This window comes from Castor canadensis, chromosome 19 (assembly GCF_047511655.1).
Source record: "Castor canadensis chromosome 19, mCasCan1.hap1v2, whole genome shotgun sequence".
Lineage (NCBI taxonomy): Eukaryota > Metazoa > Chordata > Mammalia > Rodentia > Castoridae > Castor > Castor canadensis.
The window spans coordinates 3,649,319-3,666,253 of NC_133404.1; the positions used below are offsets into that span (position 1 = coordinate 3,649,319).

The following is a 16,935-nucleotide window of genomic DNA, read 5'->3' on the forward strand; positions in this document are numbered from 1 at the left end:
TGAGGCCTGACTTCCTGCTTGCCTGACTGTGGAGGTCAGATTGCTTGATTATAGGTTCCGTTGACTTAGAACTAGTTCTTCATTAACTTTTTTTCTCCATAGTTTGTTCATCTGACAAATGGGAATAAGAATAGTGTACGGGTCGGTGCATATAAAGCTCTGAAAACAGTGTGTGGAGTATAGGTAGCACTCTATTGATGACACTGGAGAATATATTATATTTATATGAACAATATCTTACCCTCCACAGAACTAAAACTGTGTGTATGATTAAAACTAGTTAAAATGGAGGGCTAGGGATATACCTTTGGGTTAGAGTTGGTTGTCTTGTATGCACAAGACCCTGGCGTTCAATCCCCAGCACTGGGGGAAGAAAAAACCTACTTTAAGCCAGGTATGGTATTTCACGCCTGTAATTCTATAGAGTGCTACAATTCTAGCATCCTCTAATTCTAGAGGCAGGAGGATTAAGAGTTCAAGGCCATCCTAAGCTACCTGTCTCAAAAAGCTGCTTAAGATGTTTTTGCCCCTCAACCCCACTTTTAAAAAGTCCTGAAATTTCCATGTATCTTAAAAGCCAGTAATAATGATAATGGTTCATTTTTAATACTACTTATTAAATGTTTGACACTGTTCTAAGTGCTTTACATGTATTAACTACAATGAGTAAACCAAATCTAGAACTGGCTTCTCCTCAATGGTAGTAGTACAACCTAGTGTAGCATTGACACCAACTTTATAGTTTCTTTTCATAGGAATGTCCCAAATGCCATGTCACAATTGAGAAGGATGGCGGTTGTAATCACATGGTCTGTCGTAACCAGAACTGTAAAGCAGAGTTCTGCTGGGTGTGTCTTGGCCCTTGGGAACCACATGGATCTGCCTGGTAGGTTTGGGGAATGGAAGGATATGTTCACATAAGTATGTGATGTGTACCACATATTATGAATAACATTTCTATCTCAATGAAATCACCATCTGACTTGGTAGTTAAACAAATAAGAATTAGTGTGTGATCCGTGTCATAAGAGAAACAATCCTATACAGTTATCAACAGAGGAGGATCGGTTAAGCATATTGTGCAAAGGAGGTAATTGTTGAACTGAGCTTTTAAGAATACTGAGATTTCCTCCTTCTTAAAAAGTAGTAGGAAATACGTTGTGGGCAAAAGTAACACCATGAACAAAAGTAGAATGAGCTGAATGAAAAGTACATGACTTATTTTCAGATTTACATTGTTTAGTGTGTTTCTCTAGCCAAAAGTTGTAAACTAAAGTCTGTTGGTAAAATACAACCTGTGGATGAATTGTTTATCTTACCTTAGACGTCATTGGATAAGAATTTGTCCTGTACATTAAAAATTGGGAATTTGCTCATCAAAAATCCTTATTTCTATAGCTTTTCTTAGAAACAGTCCTGCACCCTGCTTGACAACAATCACCTGGAACTGGGAGCAGCCTTTAGGTGGCCTTCACTTTCTAAATGGGAAGGTTTCCCAAGGCCTGCGCCATTCCTTTGCATCCTCTAGGGGTTGTTCCACGACTCTGCAGAGACAGACCAATGATCAAGGGTGCTTACTTCCATTATTTACAGTGCGTGGTATTTGCATATCGATTGTGCATATCCTCCTGTGTGCTTCATTCACATCATCTCTAGATACTTAAAAGCAATGTAATGCTTTATAAACAGTTAGACTGAAAAGTCTACACAATGTCCAGGACAGATGCTTTTTTTCTTTTACTTTTCTGGATATTTTTGATCAATGATGGGTTGAATCCATTGATAAGTAGCCCTCAGTTATAAAGGGCTGGCTGTTTTTTATTTAGTATGTATACCTTTGTTGCATGAATATTTCTTATTTGGGAAAATGCAAGTTAGACTGTGGATGAGTTTTGAGAAAAATGGAAACTAGCACATTTTCTGATAAAAGTAAAACGTTTCTGAGTGTAGTAATATGGCCCGCTTCACTAATTGTGTTACGTTCCTGTCCTGTAGCCCCTGGTAAGCTGTGGGGAATTGGAAAAGACTTAGGAAAAACTGGGACTAAAATAGTTTGCTTAACATCATAAGGATAGCTGTTACTTAGATGAGAAATCTCTGTATTATGTGCTTTACACACATTATCTCATAATTCTGGTACTCTGTAAAGAGTAGATGAGGAAGGGAAGAGATTGCAGGTTCAAGATAAGATGAAGATGGCAACTTAAGACAGAGACAAGTCTTTCCTTTTACTTTCATTAGAACTTTCATTACTTGCATTAGAGTAATACTAATAGGGATTGCTTTTCAAATTAATTCTTAGCTGGGTGAAAACTGATTAAGTTGACGTAAAGAAATTATACCATTGTCAGAGATGAGGAAAATTATTTGTGTGTTAGCTGGACAGGTTCTCTAGATTTTAAGAAGGCAAACTGGAGGATTGTCGTGTTCCCAAAGATTAAGTTTACTCTGTGCTTTTGTAAACACCTAGTTGAAGGGGTTGCAAGAAAGGATAGGGAAGAAGAGTTTTTAAAGACATATTTATGTTTGTATAATGACAACTCAGATTTTAAGTGAGTCTTACTGAAACATGAAAAGAGTTACAAGTGACTGATTAAAAGAATGAATAATGACTTGGAGCAGGTGTCAGAAGTGCTGCTGTGTTTTGCCTTAGACATGTTACATTGCAAGTAAATCATGCTTTGTTTTCTTATATACGTCTTAAAATGCCTTCTCATTATCAAAGTTGTATTCCAAGTAGCACTTTCAGCTATTTGAGATGAAAGTACAAATGCATCTTGAATGTTTGCTTTCCTAGCCATAAAACCCTTAATAATGTTGGCATGAAGAAGCCCAGAATTGGATGAAACTAATAAATTTTATTTTATATTTTTAGAAAAAGCACAGAGTTTGTAAGGATATAATGACTATGAGGAAGAGAGGAAGAGGTGTTAGTAGCTGATGAACAGAGGTCAAAGGGAGCAATCCTTGGACTAGGTTAAGAATCTACTGCCACAGGAGGGTCATAATCATAATCCAGGATGGGGGAGATTAACATTGAATCTCCTCACCCAGATGAACCTTATCTGGGGTACTTTAAAAACTTAAAGATGGGGTTAGTTGTTGACTATTGAATAATTATGGAAAATAGAGAAGTATTAAAGACTGTAAGCAGATAAAATGTAATCCTAGATTTCTAAAATTTATGACTTGATTCCACATACTACATCTGAACCACATAATTTTTCTGTTATGAAATCCTAGGGTCAAACTGTATCATTGGGAGGCTGGATTAGGGCATATTTTCTGGATTTCAGCAAGGTATTTCACTTGTGGCCTAGGCAGGGATGTTTGTGGATTGACTGACTAATTCTTGGGTATACATATGGATTTGTATCTTCCTTAGGAATACTTTGAAAGCTTGCTGAAAGTTATTATCCCCTGCTTCCCTCCCTCCTTTTTTCCCTTCCTTCCTCCTTCCCCCCCTCCCTTTCCTTCCTTCCCTCTTATTCCTTCCCTCCCTCCCTCCTTTCTTTCCTCTTCCAGCCTTCCAACCTTCCTCCTTTTCTCTTCCTTCCTCCCTCCTTCCCCCTCCCTGCCCTCATCTACCTTCTATTTCTCTCTTCCTTTCTCTTCCTCCCTCCCTCTTTCTAAATGTATTACGTATAGACTGCTTTCCTGGTCAATTTCATTAGTGACTTGTTTGAATCAATATACAAACTGTATATACATTTTGGGGAACATTAAAGATAGAGGGCTGGTGGAGTGGCTCAAGTGGTAGAGCACCTGCTTGGTAAGCATGAGGCCCTGGGTTCAGTTCTTAGCAACATAACACATAAATCCTGAAAAACTTAAGCTAGAACAGCAGCTTCAATTTAATAAACTTTAAATTCAGAACTTTAGATCTAAAATGAAAAGTTCACTGTCGAGATTTCGGAAGACATGGCAAAGGCATGTTAGTAATGTGCTCACTGGTTAAGAGCATGAGCTTCATTTGGCAGACAGGTGTAAGTTTAACTCCCTGTGAAACTCCTCATGTATGTTGCTTATTCTCTCTAAATATGTAACTCAGCTGTCCAGTGAGGATAATACATATGTAATAAGGTGTTTAGCAGATGCTCTGTATATAGTAAGTACTTGATAAATGAATAGTCACCCCCCTGAATATAGACTCTCATAAAAGAAATACAGGAACCATTTACAGTAATCAGTCAGTCTTACTCGTCTCCACTCTGGGCATGTTCCTTCCTTCTTCCCTTTTTGTATTTTAATAATACAGTAGCATGTAGAGCACATATCACAGCATCTGTTACAGAGTAGTCTGTCAATTATCGCCTCTGTTTGGCTTATGAAGATGCAGATAAGGTGAGTAACTCTGGAAAATTAGGAATATTAAGGCCTGAATAACCATGGGTCTAGGAGATTATCTTTTTTCTTTAGAAATTGAGTTAGAAGTTAAAACTACAAACAATAAGTGGAAGTTCTAGAAAAATGTTCTCTAATGCTTGCAGGTGAGCTGATTTGATTTGTATCTGCCTCAGGAGGTGAGGAATTTTTTGTTTAGAGCTGACCTAGTGTTATAGAGAAGATTCAAGCACTTAAGATACAGAAATATATTCAACAACCCTTGCAGTTCCCTTTAGCCTGTTAACTGTCATTATGTCAGTGGAACCCTAAGTGTTTTAACATCTCAGTTTATGTTTTAAAATACAATGGACAACAAAGAAAAAAATAAAACAATAAAAAAAAAAGAAAAAAATAAAACAATAAAAAAAAAAGAAAAAAATAGAAGAGGAAAAAAATACAATGCTGGTTCTAGATAATCTCTAAAGCCAGGTTAAATGATGTGATTGTTTAGGTTTTCATTGATTTATGGCATGATGGAATCCTCTTGATTTTATTTAAGGTACAACTGTAATCGTTATAATGAGGATGATGCAAAGGCAGCAAGAGATGCACAGGAGGTAAGTGTACTTATTACAGAATAACAGTTGAATAGGAACGCGTATGGTGTATTTATTAGGGAGTAATTTATCAGAAGTTGTCGATTCTGGAAGGTTTATGGAAAGTCATGCCATTAATACTGGGTATCTGTTTACATTTAAAAGAGATCCTTATCTAGAATGCTTTTGCCAGGACCTTGCTGTGTAGCCCAGGCTGGCTCAAACTTGTGATTCTCCTGCCTCTGCCTCTTAAGTATTGCCATCACAACCCGCCACAAGAATATTCCTTGAAACCCATTGTGTGAGCAGCTAGGAAATTCCCTGTTAAGAGACAGGGAAATCACTTGCTTTTATAGAACAATTCAGACAGTGGGTGTAAATTAGGTTTTACAACAGTTCCAGTTCCTTTTAGCCTGGTGATTCTATTATAATGGTACAACTGTGGACTTTAATAGTTCTTCATTTATTTATTTCTTATTGAAGTTCCTATGAAAACAAAATATTCTTATCAAATGGTTTTGCCTACTCAGATGCAATCTAAAACATGATTTGCATTTGTTGTGAGTTGGGGTTTTTTTGTTTTGCTTTGTATTTTGCTTTTTAATATTTCCTTCAAATTTATTTCTAGGCTGGATGGTACATGCCTATAATCACAGCACTGGGGAGGCTGAAGCAGGAGGATAGAGAATTCAAGGCCACCCTGGACTACATGGCAGATTTTAAGTCCAGACTGGGCTACATAGTGAGACCCTGTCTTAAAAAGAAATTCTAAGCTAGATGTGGGGGAATCATTGTTCAAGGCCAGGCAGATAGTCTCAACCACTAAAGTTGGATATGGTGGTGCACACCTGTCATTCCAGCTGCTCAGGAAGCACAAGTAGGAGAATCGCTGTCCAGGCCAGCCCTGGGAATAACAGCAGACCTTATTCAAAAAATAGCTAAAGCCAAAAGGGCTAGAGGTATGGCTCAAGTGGTAGACACCTGCCTAACAAGGGCAAGAGCCTGAGTTCAAATCCAGTACTGCATATATATTTCTAGTAAACAAATGCCATAAATACAAAACTGTATATACATATCTCTTCCTCTGTCATATTAGTAGAAGTAAAAGTACTGTGTTTTTGTTTTATGATTATAAATGATGAGTGTTTTAGTCTTTCACAATATTTTGGTCCTTTTAAAAGCCAAAAAAATTCCCCACAAATTCCAATGTTGATTTAAATATATTTGTTACAGTCTCAATAAGTATAAACATAAAACCAGGCTATAAATTCTTATATTTTTAAATAACTATCCAGGACTGGGGATGTGGCTCTGTGGTAGAGTGTTTGCCTATCATTCCTAAGGCCTTGGTTCAATCCCTGGCACTGCAAAGGGAAAAAAAACAATCACACTTAAACAATTTTACAACTAAACCTAAAAAAATGATGAAATCAGTGAAACTCAAATTACATTTAATTAATTTGGCAGGTTTGTGCTCTGCTGAAATAAAATTGCTTTTGCTAGACTGCTATCTTGCTGGTTTTCCTTTTTTAAATTTAAATTTAGTGTTAAGATAGTACTAAGTGTTATGTAATACTTGTTCTCCCATTTTTGTGTATTTGACTAGTTACAAACCTACTCTTGACTTGATCTGGCCAGAATTTGATTGTTGTTCCACTTACCACTTAACTTTCTGGCATAAAGTAATACTGCTTGGTGCCCATCTTAGCAGTTTTGCAAATTTATAACCAGATGTTAAGTTTTGGTTCTCAGTTTTAAGGAGGCTGTATAACTGATGAACTAGAGTATTTGTATTGTTTCTTTATATTATTATGTTTTTTTAGCACATTTAAACACTTTAAAGATAGTATGGTCTCATGAGATCAAGGCAAGTCCAAGTGTACTCTCCACTCCAACACCCCTCTAGTAGACCTCAGATTACAATTTACGATTCATCACTCCATATATTTTGATACACAATGAGAGTCATGCTTTTTCCAACTTGTATTTTGCCCTTGATTCTTTTTATCTTTGTTTTTTTTTTTTCTTCTCTTTATGACTAAGAAATCATGATTAAAAAAAAAACCTTGCTGAAGAACAGCACCATACATTTTCCTGTATTTTTTCTGGGTTTGATAATTCTTTTGAACCCATAGGGAAATGTTCTTTATTATGTTGCACTTACATTTCTCCTAATTACTTTGATTGACTTTTGTTTTCTAGTTATCCTGAATGAAGACTAGTCTAGCTAGAGCTAGCCAGGCTACCTGTTTAACCACCTATCTTAGTTTGCTTCAGTACCCTACCACTTCATGCCATTACACTGGAGCAATAAGCCTCAACAGGAATTTTGGCAGGGACAACCCATATATGGTTTAATCCCTGACCTTAACTGGTCTTCATTTGGTTGCTGGTGGAATCCCTTTCTGAGATAACACCCAGAGAAGTTGTGTTGTTATGCATAGCTTTTAAGCCATTCTAGATTCTAGAAGTGAGGATGTTTTGTTCTTCCTGATTCACATCTGTTGGACTAAACTAGAATCTTCTGATCCTGTGGGAATACAGGGAATGATTTCATATCACAGCATTTATTTCATGGGAGCATTCCTTCATGAATGGAACACACCCTCTCATGTCTAACTGGCCTTCTCATCTTTCCTATTCCCATACTCTGACCTAGTGCTTACTGGGAGTTGTAGTCTTAAAAGGTAGTATAAGTTTGTCACACAGTTCACAAAGATCCTAGATTGTAGTTGGAGTGCTTTAGAAAGATGTGCTTGTGTTATAGAAAGTTTCACAGCGCTCTCTGTGGTAGACATTTGAATTTTCTCTTCTGTGCTGGGAGATCAGCACTTTTTCTATGAAGGGCCAAATAATATTTGTATACTCTGTGGTCACTGTTGTGATTACTCAACTCTGCCTCTCCCTTGGTGGAGCCAAGGCAGCCATAGATTAAATAAATGAACAAGATGACAATGTTCCAGAATAACTGTATTTAGAAAAACCAATGGCAACTGGACTTGGCTGGCAGGCCAGTTTCCCTAACCCTGTTCTTAGCAATTAGTTTTGGGTATTTTGCAAAATATTTTTAGGTCACTGATTGCATTTCTCATTTCAGATTAAAGTATTGAGTTTAGTGATAAATGGTTTCAGAATTGTTAGAATAAATCAAGTCCTCTAGCATCGTATGTTGTAATGTGGTAAATTTCCATTCAGTTTTGGTAGTTTGACTAGCTTGCCGACGTTAGTGCATTAGAGGAAGATAAAATGCCAAGGAGACTAATTGTGTATTTTCAGCTTGGCACATTTTATTCAGTTCATAAGCATTAGTTTGATACCTCCCTGACTCTTGAAATAATGTGGCATTGCTGTACATAATGGCACATGTCTGTAATCCCAGCATTCCAGAGGCTGAGACTGGAGGATCTGGAATTTGAGGCCAACCTGGGGTATATAATGAGACCCTATCTGAAAACAGAGAAGAAACAATGTGGCTTTTGTTGTTTTGTTTTGTTTGATTGACGTGTTTTGGTGTTGTATTTTATACTGTATAGTGTGATTTACTACTCATGTGATTCAGAATTAATATTTCTAAGCCAATAAAAAACAAAGCAACCATTGCGTCAAGTAGTGTTTGTGTTATTTGTAAGCTTTAAAGCATAAAGAGAAGAGTGGTGAAAGTAAAAGAAACTTGTCTATGTGTGTATGGTTAGAAACCCTTTGAATAGGTTATGTTCAACAAGCAGTAATCATTTTTGGCATATCAGCTAGTAGAAATGTCAGGCTTACTTTTTTTTTTTTTTTTTTGGTGGTGGAACTGGGGTTTGAACTCTGATCCTCATGCTTACAAGGCAGGTAACACTTGAGCCACACCTCCAGTCCGCCCGGCTTACTTTTAAAAGTCTGTCACCTCTATTTATTTATAGAATAATGAAAGATCCTAGATGAACTATTATTATGATTATTATTTTTTGGTGATGGTGGTACTGGGGATTTAATTTAGATCCATAGCTTGCTATGCAAGCACCCTTCCATTTGAGCTGCACCCTCCGTTGTAGGTGAATTTATTTTTATAATAGGATAGTATAAAAAGTATCTAAACTAGATACTTTGATAATATTCTGTGTATTGCCAGAAAATGATCTACTGTCTTTGTTATATTTATGGATTTTGCGGGGAGAGGGGTGTGGGATTAAACCCAGTGCCTCATGCATGCCAAGCACATGCTGTTCCACAGCCACCTCTCCAGTGCTCCCTTATTATATTCTTATTTGTGGGTAAATATGTGCATATACTTTAAAACAGTGTATTTTTAGGAGATGGCATGGTATGGCATCTCTGTAATCCCTGTGCTCAGAAAGGCTTTGAGTTTGAGAATATCCTGGGCTACATAACAAGACCTAACCTGAAAGGCTGAGAAGTAAAAATTAAAAAGTAAAACAATTAGCTGGGTGCTGTTGGCTCACATCTGTAGTCCTAGCTACCCAGGAGGCTCAAAAAAACTCTTTGCAAAAACTGGGCTAGTGGAGTGGCTCAAGGTGTAGTCCCTGAGTTCAAATCCCGGTGCCACAAAATAGATAAAACAATGCATTGTTGGTATCAGCTGTCCAGCGTTCAGATGTTCTCAATTATGTAGTAAGTTTTGTTTTTGTAGTTAGTTCAAATCAGGTCCATAAATGGATTTGATTGATATCTCTTCAAGTTTTTTCTGTGATTTCTTTTTCCTTTCCCCTTGTTTTTTTGCCACTTGCTTGTTGAAGAAATTAAGTCTTTTTCTTCTGTAGAATTTCCCACTTTATGGATTTTGGTGATTGCAACTGCATGGTATCATTTAATAGCTGCTTCTGTCACTGTAGTTCCTGAAAGTGGTGATTAATTCTACATTTGCTTAGATTCAGACTCAGTTGGAGAGAGAGGGACTTGAACAGTTATTTGATCACTCTGTATATTTTCAGTCACGTTATGTTAGTTTATGGAATCTGGTTGCCTCTATATAGCTTTCTGTTTACAAATATTTCTGCTTCTAGGGCTGAGTCTATAGCTCAGTCATAGAGGACTTACCTCTTTCACAAAGCCCTGGGTTCACCCACAAGCAACACACACACACACAGTCTGTGCCTTGTTTTATATCTTATTGCATACTATAGAACATTGCTATCCAATACAACTGTTTTGTAATGATGACAGTGTTCTTCATCACCGCTGTTCAATGTGGGAGTTACTAACTGTGGTTGTGACTATTGAACACTGAGAAACTGGACAATAGCAGTGGACTCATAGGTGCTGTACTGGAAAGTATAGAAGGGTACTAAGAGCAGTATTCAGTAACAGTAGCCAGGGATAAATGTGTTCCTGATTTTAGTCTAAATTACTGTACTGCTTCATCAGGAAATATAATTATTATATTTAGTTGCCAAATCATAATTATGTACACTTATGGGTACATTACATTTTGTAATGTTTTGACATATGTATACAGTGAAATGATTAAATCAGTATAACTATCTCTTGGCTTACCTATTGTTTTTTTATGGTGAGACATTTGAAATTTATTCTCTTAATTATTTTGCAATATATAACACATTGACTGTAGTTTTCATGCTGTGCGACAGGTCTCAAAACCTAGTCCTCTTGTCTGAGGCTTTACCTTTGAACAGCTTCCCCACCCCTCCCCACTGTGGTAACACCATTTTATTCTCTACTTAAACCTCTTCAGGTTATACATATTAGTGAGATTATGCAGTATTTGTCTTTCTAGGCCATGCATACCATAATACACTCCATGCTCATGCTTCATTGTCCCCCTCCCTTTTTTTTTTTTAAGGCGTAGTGTTCATGCTTATATATGCCACATTTTCTTTTCATTCATTCATTGATGGATTCTCAGATCGATTCCATATTTTGGCTATTGTGAACAATGCTGCAATAAATATGGCAGTGCAGATATACCTTCAGCATAATGCTTTCAGTTCTTTTAGCTTTATACCTACATGTGGGATTGCTAGATCATAAGGTTTCTGAAGGACCTCCATATGTTTTCCGTAATGGCTGTAGTAATACATATTCCTACCAGCCATTATAAGAATTTCTTTTTCTCCATATCCTCACCAATACTTGCCTATTTTTGATAACTTTTTTTATCTCATCATGTATTAATTTGATATCAGCTTCTGTGTATACTATATATGTCATATGACCTTTTTTTTTTTCCTTAATGGGTCAGCGATCCAGGGCAGCCCTGCAGAGGTACCTGTTCTACTGTAACCGCTATATGAACCACATGCAGAGTCTACGCTTTGAGCACAAACTGTATGCTCAGGTGAAGCAGAAAATGGAGGAGATGCAACAGCACAATATGTCCTGGATTGAGGTGCAGTTCCTGAAGAAAGCAGTTGATGTCCTCTGCCAGTGTCGTGCCACACTCATGTACACTTATGTCTTCGCTTTCTACCTCAAAAAGAATAACCAGTCCATTATCTTTGAGGTAGGACTAGTTCCTGGATGGGGAAAAAACATCTACATAATGTTACAGAACTACTCTGCTTTGTCTTTAAACGTTCTTATCTACTCAGGAAATGTGGGCAAGAATAGTGGCTTTATCAGGAAGATTGGTGAAATTTCTATTTCTTACACTAAACTGCTTTCAAATTGATGTGACTAGCCTGGTAATGATTGATTAAATGTGAGGCTCTGAAATAAACCCTAGATTTAAATCTTGCTTTTACCACTTTTGAACTCTTATTTCTCTATTTTAAAGGAGATTAAACTTTAAAATTGGATTACTTTCCTAGGATATTACAATCCATATAAATTGCTACACGGTAACTGGCACATCGTACATTCTCAATAAAAGCAATTATTCAGGCAATACTAACCTGTGGTTAGTTACTACAATGGTTAACTTTGGTAGTTGTAAAAGTTTTTCAAGTACAGATGCTCATTTAAAATTGAAGCATGAAACACTGATATGTATAGAGTAAATGACAATAGGAACTGGCTGTGTTAGGAGATAAGATTTTAATCTTGTACATAGTGTTTAAATGGGTGTACACAGATGCATGAGCTAGCTGCAGCCAGATGTGGAAGAATAGGTTTGTATTATTTCAAAGTTTTTAGCAAAGGAGTAGCTCTCAGATGTAGAGGATTCTAAAAGATACTCGGATTGTCTTCCAGAGGCAATGAGTAAATCTTTAGATTTTTTTTTTTTTACATTTTAAAATTTGTTTTGAAATAGAGCAAGTTGCTAAAGGTGAAAGCTATAAAGAGTTTTACAGGTGTAGTCAAGCTGCTTATAAAATTTGTAGTATCTTGTTGAGAGCAGTATATTGTCAACAAGCAGCTAAAATGGTTTGTCTTTCAGCTTAATTTTGAAGCTGGAATTTACTCTGTATCCTTTTTCTTGCAGAATAACCAAGCAGATCTAGAGAATGCCACAGAGGTACTTTCAGGCTACCTTGAACGAGATATTTCCCAAGATTCTCTGCAGGATATAAAGCAGAAAGTACAAGATAAGTACAGGTGAGACTTTAATAGCTGGTGGGCAAAAAATTCTGTCTGTGGTCTTGAATGTTTTAGGGGTGAAGCTAAGTGTGATGAAACTGGATATAACATTCAGTAACCCAACTGCTGCCTTGTTTCCCACAGATTGCTTCTGTCCATTAGGCAGCAAGTGGCAGATAATGAGAACTGCTGAAGCAGTACTGATTTACTTAGTTCAGTTTTAACTATTCAGTTGCTACTCTGTAGAAAAGGAAAAGATGAAAAAGAACAAGTGGCCGTTAGGACGAGAGGGGTGGGAACGGGGTGTTGTCCTGAGAACCCGTGTGTGGCTCTTGAAAGGTCAGCTAGGGATGCTTATTTTTTTAAGAGTTTTTATTAGTTTTTTTTTTTTTTAATTTCTAAGGGGAGGTTTACTCTGCTCTAGGGGTAGATGATACTTCAGGATATAACACTTCTTAAACTAAAGATGGAAAATGTTCAATTCCTCAAAATGAAGCTCTTTCTCCCAAAGTTTTTTGTACCCCACGAATCCTAATATCTTTTTAATAGTGGTAGAAAAGTGGGTATTTGGAAGACTTGGAGATTTAGTCCTGTAGTATTTTAACTGCCCTTTGTCAGCTGTAGCTCCTACGTTGGTTGTACTTCTATAGTTAACAAGCATTTTACAGATGTGAATAAAACAACCTGTTGAACTGCTCGTTTCTTAAACTGTTTACTTATCTGCATAACTGGGATCAAATCATGATTTCTAAGGCTGAATGGAACTTCTAACACTTTCTAGCTCTAAATTAATTTCCAGGACTGGAAATCGTGGCTTCAGGGGTGCCACTCAGTGCTAGAAGTGCTTGCCTAACGACACAGGGCTTGGTTCCAATCTCAGCCTTGAAGGGAGAAAAACAAACATTAGAACACGAGGAGCAGTTTGATGTGTCTGTACATCTAGACCTGAAGATACGTCTATTAAAAGCAGGAGCTTGATTCCTAATCTGAATAAATTATAGGGGTGCCTTAAAAATTAAGTAAATGCCTCTTTAATTATTATTATCAGAGGCTGACAACAAGTTTTTTTTTTTTTTTTTTTTTCTCTTTGATTACAGATACTGTGAGAGTCGACGAAGGGTTTTGTTACAGCATGTGCATGAAGGCTATGAAAAAGATCTGTGGGAGTACATTGAGGACTGAGAATGGCCCTGCATAAAATGAACTCTGAAAACTTTACCATCTAGAGTGCTCATGCAATTAAAACAAAACAAACACAAACACAAACAAGCAGGCACTAAGCCTATTCTGACACCGCTGGTCTGTAGTACCAGAATTCTGTTTTGTTAATGGAAAGTTTAAGTAAATTATATTGTAATAAAAAAGGTAGATAAACCATTGTACAACAGTATTCTAGGCCGCCAACAAAAGTGTGACAGGCACACTAAAAGCCCTCCAACTTTAACTTGTAACGTAGCTTCATTCTCAAAGCTGACTCCTTTTTTTTTTTCTTTTTCCTGAGTGTAGTACAGTTAAAATTTCAAGTAGCTCCTCGACACTGCTTTTCATGTCCAAACGAGCCATTTTGTTGTACTTTGGTAAAGAATCTCTTCCCCTTCCTCCCCTGCACATACAACTATACTCCCCCACACAGCCTGACACTCTTTTCTCTCATACCCCAAAGTCAAGAGTGAATGATTAGCTCCTTGTAAAGAAAATTCTTGGGAAGGGGACAGGGGTAGGCAGCAAGAGGATTAAACAAACAAAACACACACACACACACATACACACACACGCACGCACACTTTGTATATGACTTTTAAAGCAAGAGGACAACACAGTATTTTTCAGAATTGTATATAGCGCATATGCATGGACAAAGCAAGCGTGGCACGTGTTTGCATAATGTTTAATTACAAAAATATTTATTCTTTAAAAGTCTTCAAGATTATGTCTATTTGCTGTGCATTTTCTTTCAGTTGGCTTTATCTTTCCAGGGTTGGGGTTGGGATTAAAGGTGTGTTTGTTTAGCACCCCCGGAAAGACCTAACTAGAGTGCTTCAGTTTCTCTTTCCTGAGGTTACTTTGCCCTTTCTGACTTTGGTGTGTCTTTTGCTGGCCTTGGGCCTCATGCCTGGAGTTCCCAGCTCTTGATCAGGAACAGGGAGGTGAAGTTCTAACTAAATGCTGTGACCGGTACGGACTGCAGCTCCAGTTCATGAATGAACCTGTCTCCAACCTAATCCTCCTCCTCCATGACCTCATGCTTCTACCCCAGCCCTGTGTACCCATGTCATGCACACAGCTATAGGCTTCCTATACACCCCATCACAACCAGAGTTAGCATTTCCAAATTTCATTCCTGTTTTGTTTTCCCTTAATTGCTGCTTTGAGCCTTTTAAGACTTTAGTTATGGCTCATCTCACCTCTAAGTTAGGGTATCAGAATGTTGTTGATTTAAATATAAATAAATAGCCATTCATTTAGTCTCAGATTGTGAATTTAAAATGGCGGATACTGAAATTGCTTGTGTGTGTTGCAGTGGGTTCAGTTTGAAGGCAAAACTCCCCCAGAACATGATAGTCCCATCCAGTGCATTTAAGTAGAAATCACTGAGTTTGCTTCTTTTCTATTGTCAGCAAATAGGAGGATTAATAATGCATTTTAGCTGTGATGTCCATTTTTATGAAATTTCTACTAAAAGCTATGTTAAAAGTAAAGGGTGGTGGTGGTTTTATTAACTATGTACCTGTTTAGGCCATTCGGGCTGTGGTATTTTTCAACAGGTCAGCATCCCTAAATCTGTCAAGTTTTATACAAGAGTGCAGAGTGAACTAGGCAACTAGATTAAGAAGTATAACTGTTTAATACCAGTTTGGGCTGAGGACCTCTTTGTCTTCCTTTCACTGTCTTGTGCCTAGGGAGTGTTTACCACTTGTGAGGCAGCTTTGTCTGCTCTTGCATTGTACATCTTATTACTCCATTGGGAAGTAGGCTCACTTTCCTCTGGCCTTTTGCCTAAGTTAGGCTTTGCTGAATCAACCCTACTTTTTCCTTTTAGAAAAGGTTGTTATATGAGATGTACTTGCAACTGTTCTCTTCCCATCAAAAATCAGTGAATGTTTGCTGAGTATATTATGCTGCTTCCTTAAACTACTTTTTGCTTTAGGATCAACTTTATCTGTACCCTTTTTCTTACCCTTGCCACCTCAGGTGCAAATCTGAACTTGTTATCAGCTTCTTGTATTTCTCTTCCCCAACATCCATTTGACTTTATTTTACTCTAACTGCATCAATCTTTAAAAGACATTTATCAAAACTAAAAAGTTGGGTTTTTTTTGTTGTTGTTGTTGTTATTTTAAGAAATCTTGAGTAAGTTCCTTTCCCTGGTAACTTTGAAAAGCAACCAGAGTCGTAACATAGATCTGTGTGGCTCTCATAAAATGCTTTGTGTATATGGTGTTTAAACAAGAATTTGCTGGTTAACTTTGCAGTATCTAGGTTCCAGTGTCATAAATCCTCTTCACATGCTCCCCTTGCAACAGTATCCAGAAACAGTGAGTGCACTTGGTAGTGTCAGCCCCTACCAGTGGAGGAACAGTGGTTTTTAGAGATGCTTTCTACTTCCAGTGTTGGCCAATGACCCGAGGGAATTGCAGTTGTGGGTGCATTCCCTAATTTGCATGGATCAAGTAAACTGGCCTTTTCTGCTACTTCCAAGCTTTTAACAGCAATCTTCATATTTGACAGACTTCCTGGAGTTAATTGCTTTTGTTAGTAGCTTCAGTGCCCCTAGCTGGGATAGGCAAGCCATATTATATGGCAGCTTCCCTATTTCACCTGCCTAAAGTCTATCAGAGGGCTTTATCACAGCAGCATCAGGGTCTCCCACTCATCTTCAGGTCAGTTACATTTGCTTTTGAAAAGTGCATGCTTCATTTGAATAATCCATTGAGCAGCAGATGGACTTGCAGTGATTTACAATAAAATCTTGATCCAGAGTTCAGGACACATACCATAGTGGTAAAATGAAGTAGCATATAATATCACTGGACTTTAAATTCTGTGTAATTTGCTGCGATCCAGATTGTATGTGTTTTATGTGTGTTTAAATAAACATTAAATACACGTGTATACATACACACATAGATAACAGATCCAAGACTGATTTGAAATGGTTGAATTTGCAAGGTATTATGTGGTTCAGCCATGATTAGGAACTGAAATTTACTACAAGAGAGAAAAGGACTTAATGTCCTAAATCCTTTTAGCTGTAAATCCTGGTATAGGGCACTTGGGGAATGGGCTGGGGCGGGTTGGTGAGACAATCAGATCGGTAAATTGACTTCAGTGCTCCTGACCCTGTAATTTTGTGCATAGAGCATCCTGTGCTGTGGAAATAACTGTTCTTAGATTTTCATTGTAACTGGACTGTTCAGGTTGCCCAGAGGGAAAGAACATTCCTAATTCTAATAAAATAAACTTTTATTTTGTTATTCCATTAGTTACTTATGTTTATTTTTATAGTTGAAAAAACATGGCCATTATGTGGCTA

The 16,935-nt window shown here is 37.4% G+C and overlaps 1 protein-coding gene across 2 annotated transcripts in view; it reads left to right on the forward strand.

Moving 5' to 3' along the window:
* Arih1 (ariadne RBR E3 ubiquitin protein ligase 1) overlaps positions 1 to 16,876 on the forward strand; it is a 106,290-nt gene extending 89,414 nt beyond the window's left edge. For both annotated transcript variants that reach the window (XM_074061504.1, XM_074061505.1), the window contains 5 exons: positions 756 to 886; positions 4,886 to 4,943; positions 11,125 to 11,385; positions 12,307 to 12,419; positions 13,499 to 16,876. In XM_074061504.1, coding sequence (XP_073917605.1) covers positions 756 to 886; positions 4,886 to 4,943; positions 11,125 to 11,385; positions 12,307 to 12,419; positions 13,499 to 13,583 — 648 coding nt within the window. In that variant the 3' untranslated portion in view covers positions 13,584 to 16,876. The remainder of the gene's footprint in view (positions 1 to 755; positions 887 to 4,885; positions 4,944 to 11,124; positions 11,386 to 12,306; positions 12,420 to 13,498) is intronic.
* The last annotated feature ends 59 nt before the right edge of the window (positions 16,877 to 16,935 follow it).